Source organism: Montipora foliosa, chromosome 10, assembly GCF_036669935.1.
Source record: "Montipora foliosa isolate CH-2021 chromosome 10, ASM3666993v2, whole genome shotgun sequence".
Classification (NCBI taxonomy): Eukaryota; Metazoa; Cnidaria; class Anthozoa; order Scleractinia; family Acroporidae; genus Montipora; species Montipora foliosa.
The window spans coordinates 36,233,878-36,238,877 of record NC_090878.1 but is presented as its reverse complement, the minus strand read 5'-3'; the positions used below and the strand labels follow the sequence as shown (position 1 = coordinate 36,238,877).

The 5,000-nt window shown below is 41.1% G+C and overlaps 1 protein-coding gene across 1 annotated transcript in view; it reads left to right on the top strand.

Annotated features, from left to right (window-relative positions):
* The window catches only part of LOC137972867 (uncharacterized), a 237,670-nt gene that overhangs the window by 25,616 nt on the left and 207,054 nt on the right, over nucleotides 1-5,000 (top strand). Inside the window, exons 19-22 of the mRNA XM_068819561.1 lie at nucleotides 774-1,099; nucleotides 1,586-1,727; nucleotides 1,970-2,274; nucleotides 3,078-3,216. Of these exons, the coding sequence (XP_068675662.1) occupies nucleotides 774-1,099; nucleotides 1,586-1,727; nucleotides 1,970-2,274; nucleotides 3,078-3,216 (912 nt within the window). The remainder of the gene's footprint in view (nucleotides 1-773; nucleotides 1,100-1,585; nucleotides 1,728-1,969; nucleotides 2,275-3,077; nucleotides 3,217-5,000) is intronic.

Sequence of the window (5,000 nt, the reverse complement as noted above, 5' to 3'; positions counted from 1 at the left end):
TAAACAAATACCAAAGTAATTACTTCGGCCAATCACAGCAAGTGGAATCAGCGCAATGGACCAATCCAAATTTGTAGCAATGCCGTGTAACATGCTCAAAGCGCGGGAAAAATCGCGCGTGCAAGTAGACTCGATTGGTCTTGGTTTTCCTTCTCATTGGTTGATAAACTGGCGCGAGGTTTTTAAACCAATCACTAAACGTGGCAATTTCAATCGTGTTATTACTTTCGATAGTCATTTGAAAACTGCTCTAAGAGAAATTTATCATCGCGTTTACTGCAAACGGCAAACTTCGGGCTGAAATTTGCGATTTTCCAAAAAAAGCAAACTACTTTGTTTGATTTTAACTTATTTCTTGCCTATTATCTACAGATATCAAACTCTTAAGTTCGAATTAGAGGATTTTCGTGCTTTTATGACAAGCAGCAGCTTGTCTTTTGCTGTTTCACGTAAACGCGCAAGTTGCTAAATCTCTCTATATTAGCTATGAATTAAAACACTACGCAATTTCTTGGAGGGGAGGTGCCATAAAGTCCATCAACATTACTGAGAAAAAAACAGTGTGTAGAATGTGTACTTAACACAAAGTATGGGGGGGGGGGTGGGGGGGGGGAGGGAGGGAGGGAGGGAAAAGCAAGCGCAAAAAGCAACTCAAGCTAGAGCACATTGCAATGCCCCTGTAAACCTCCCTGGATTCCCCACATTAACTTTGCCTAAATTATATTTAGCCTCATGACGATAATCGATGATAGTGTTGACTTGCACAATTTCAGGAAAACGCTGCAACCAGCCCCTCGGCATGCAAAATGGACGCATAAAATCCCAACAGATTTCAGCATCCTCGGTCTGGGATAAAAACACTCTTCCCTGGAATGGAAGACTTCATCTTCGTCGACGAGGGTCGCAAGTAGGAGCCTGGATTGCACGCCATAACACTCATTACCAGTGGCTGCAGGTTGATCTTATCCGCGCAATGCGTGTGGTGAAGTTCGCTATGCAGGGGCGCCAAGACTACGGTCAATGGGTTACCCAGGTCTACTTGTCATCCAGTGTGGATGGAGCACATTTTGCCGAATATAAAATAAACAGCGCTCGAAAGGTACGTAGATTGAAATTATCTAACTAGAGACTTCTGTGGCGTTAAGTAGGTCGCAGTCGAGATCACAGTCGTTATTTGTCACAGAAAATCAACACTGAGAGAGATTTACCTCCGCCTTTACGTAAAACGTCAAAAGGCAAAAATGCAAAACAGCAGATTTCAACCTATGCTTGCCTAGACTGCGTTTAAGTCAGTCAGATCTTGGGCAACCCTCGTGTCGAAAATAGTGTCGAGATGACATGAGAAAGGGAGAAAAGCATTTCTTGTACTCAAAAAAACTTACATTAAAAAAACTCTGTAGTTAAAATGGTTATTGAAACCCGCTGTATTAAATAACAGGCTAGACCAAGTCCAAGCCGCTATAGTTACTATTCTATTCCGCTTTGTCCCCCCCCCCCTCAAAAAAAAAAAGAAGAGTTGAGCTACAGTGACAAACCCATTTTGAAGATGAAAGTGGTCGATCACGCTATTACCCTTTTTCAACAGACGTTTCCAGGAAACAAGGATCAAAACAGCATTGTGCAACATCGATTATTTCCACGAATTAAAGCTCGCTTCGTCCGTGTTCATCCAAGTGGTTGGTACCGACATATTGCCATGAGGGTGGAGTTTTATGGATGCTCACAAGGTACTTGTAATAAAAATTATTACTTAACTTGGCAACTTTTCTTTGTATGACGATCTCCTGCTTAGAGCAAATTTTTCATTTATAGATTTTTTAAACAGTTCTTGTCCCGTATCTCCAGCTTTTGCAGGGTTTTTGAGTTCTCGAAGTTACATGTGTAAAAGCGATCACTTGAATTTTAAGGACTTACGACTGGCGCGTCGCAAACCAATAAGTGAGATATGACTTGACTTGTTATTTTGCAGGCAGCTGTTTCCTTCCTCTTGGTTTAGAAGACAAGCGTATCACAGACGGTGCTTTAACAGCGTCGACTTACTACAATACGTACTATTCGCCATGGTACGGTAGGATAAACAGTATCTATTCTTGGGGAGCGCGTACCAATAACGTAAACCAATGGTTCCAAGTGAACTTCGTGTCGGTTGTCAAAGTAACGGGGATAGCAACTCAAGGAAGACAGAACGCGAACTACTGGGTGAAAACGTATACGTTGTACTACAGCCCGGACTCTACGAACTTCCGTTATTACACAGAAGGACGTGGTGCAAAGGTCAGGGGAAAATATTACTTGTTTAGCGATGGTAACATCGATCACTTAGTGGTAACACCGTAGCATTGATTATGGTTCTTCTAAATGCTAAAGCTTGAAAACTCTTCAACTAGTAGGAGGCAATACACCCCCCTTATACGTGCTATTTCGGTATGTGCCGCCCCGAAGGGCATGGTTTTTTAGCCATTCTGGTCTGAAATGAGGTATGATTTGTACACTCAAGTCTTGAAATGGGTATGTTTTTGGAAGAAGCTACTTTTTCACCATTAGGCGATAAGACCACCAAGAAAAGCCCTTCTCAAATATTATTACTCCAACCATGTAACAGCTGAAATAGGTCTGAAAATAGGTTTGGAATAGGGTATAAAAGTTTTGGTCAGGTCTGAAATCGCAGATTTTGGTCTGAAATAGTGTAAGGGTTTCAGGAAGCGGACCACACACCTCTACCCAGTCTTTCCCCGGGGTTGGGGGGGAGGGGGGTGGGGGCTATAAGCTGGCTACCTACAAAATTATCCGGGAGCTACCACAAAGACAAGTTCAGCCAGTTGTCAGAGCGGGATTTGAAATCGGAGAAAGCGCATTTCGACTCCAAAATTGATCTCCTGAATACTGTTATCTGTTTATGTTTATCTTTGATGTGCGGGTTAAAGACGAAACTGAGAAATGATCCTCGCAATTTAAAAAATTTTCTCTTATAGACACGTGAATTTCGCTGCTTAAAAATACATCGAAATAAATAATAGATTCAACCCTGTTAAGCATCTACTACTAAAACCCTATTTTAACATCCTTCTCTCAATCAGCTTTTTGTAGGAAACAGTGACAGACACACGATTGTCCAGCATGACTTCACCAAACCATTCAGCGCTGTCTATGTTCGAATACATCCCAAATCCTGGAACAGCTGGATTTCTCTAAGGGCTGAATTTTACGGCTGTTATGGTAAGACGTCATTTCCGTTTTGTTGTGGCAAGGTTGTATTTCCCTTGATCCTAAATCAGAGTTGACGTTGTGCATTAGATGTAAGGGTGTGGAACCGTTCGTTGCAGAGTCGCTGGAAAGGTCTATTAACCATCGGCCCCGTCTTAAATTACTCGTTCCATAAATACTCTGGGATTTCAAAACCCTTTGCGCCTTGGTGTTCAGTGTATTCAATTCTCCTGTTTTTCGGTCATGAGCTCTTCCTTTGTTGAGAATGTTTTGTTTGCAAGGCAATTCACACGAAGTTAATGCCGAATTTTGCAAGCGTATTTGAAGGATATTTTGTTGTGAGCGTGACTACGTTTTCTCAGTTTTCTATCAATCAATCAATCAATCAATCAATCAATCAATCGTTTAATAATCACCTATTGCAGTAAAAACTGAATACAGGATTGTCGGCAATAAATACACATAAATAGGAATAAATTTATAACAAATTACATAAGTGATTACATTAAGAAAGTTTAAATATACTAATTATACATGAGTTTATATTTCCTAATATTTCATGGTGACAAAATTGGTTACCAGATTTCAAGATATAATTGTGTTCGTTAATTATAGGGCGCCGAAGAATGTTCATAAGAAGGCCGCCGTCCTTTTTGCATTTTGCTATAAATTTCCTACATGACTCTTCTCTGCGACTATATAAGGAGTCAAGTTGCGCAAGGCCAAGGGCAAATTCATATGAGGCATCAGGGTAGATGATCTTTAAAGCCTTTTTCTGGACGGACTATATAAGATCGCTGAGGTACTTTGGTAGTGCTACCCATGCAGGCGAACCATATTCAAGTACAGCTCTGATGACGCTGCAATAGACAGAGACCAGATCGGCTAAAGCGAGGCCACTTTTTTTGAGTACCCTTGGACCATATAAACTTTTAATAGCTTTGACATACAGATATTCGCAGTGGGCATTCCAACTCAAGTCACTTGAGATGTAAACTCCAAGTAGCTTGAAGACAGTAACACTTTCAATAACAGTACCGCCAACAACTAGAGGGCTTAGGCAAGTTGATTTTTCATTTAGGAAAGTCGACAAACATTTCCTTACACTTCTTGGCATTTAATGTCATTCTACGCTGGAAAGCATAGGTATTAATGTCGCCAGCAATGATCGGTAGGTAACTTAACTGAGTTTCTCATACGATAATTCCAATCATCTATTAAACGATTAACCAAAATTGCAAATAGGAGGGGTGCCAGTTTTGTGCCTTGTGAAATTCCACCACGTGGTGAAACCGCAGATGAAACTCATTTATCGATCTTTACTCTTTGGGTACCGTTTACAAGAAAGGCGCCAATCCATCGAATGAGTGCTTCATGAACGTCTAGCCTACGGAGATCTTTTTTAAGAGCCTGTTGGTCAACAAGGTCAAAACCTTTACTGAAGTCTGTATAGAATATCCTCACGTAGTATTCACCCCTGTCCAGAGATTCTAGGATGGTGTGCAGGACGTAAACAAGACCTTGTGTTGTCGACTGACCTGCTACTGCAAATTGCTTCTGGTTAAGACTTCCGAGTACTTTCTTGAACAGGGACGTGAAGCTAAGTTGAATCCTTCAAAAACCTTGCTTAGTTGGGAAGGTTGTTAGTTTGGTTTGGTCGTAAATCATTCTCCACAGTCTTTGGTGGGATGCATTTCGGGATAGAATTGACTAAAGATTCTTTTAGTAGCGATGGAATGTGGCCCTGAACAATTGAGGCATTGTATATGTCACGAATCACCGGCGATAATTCAAAT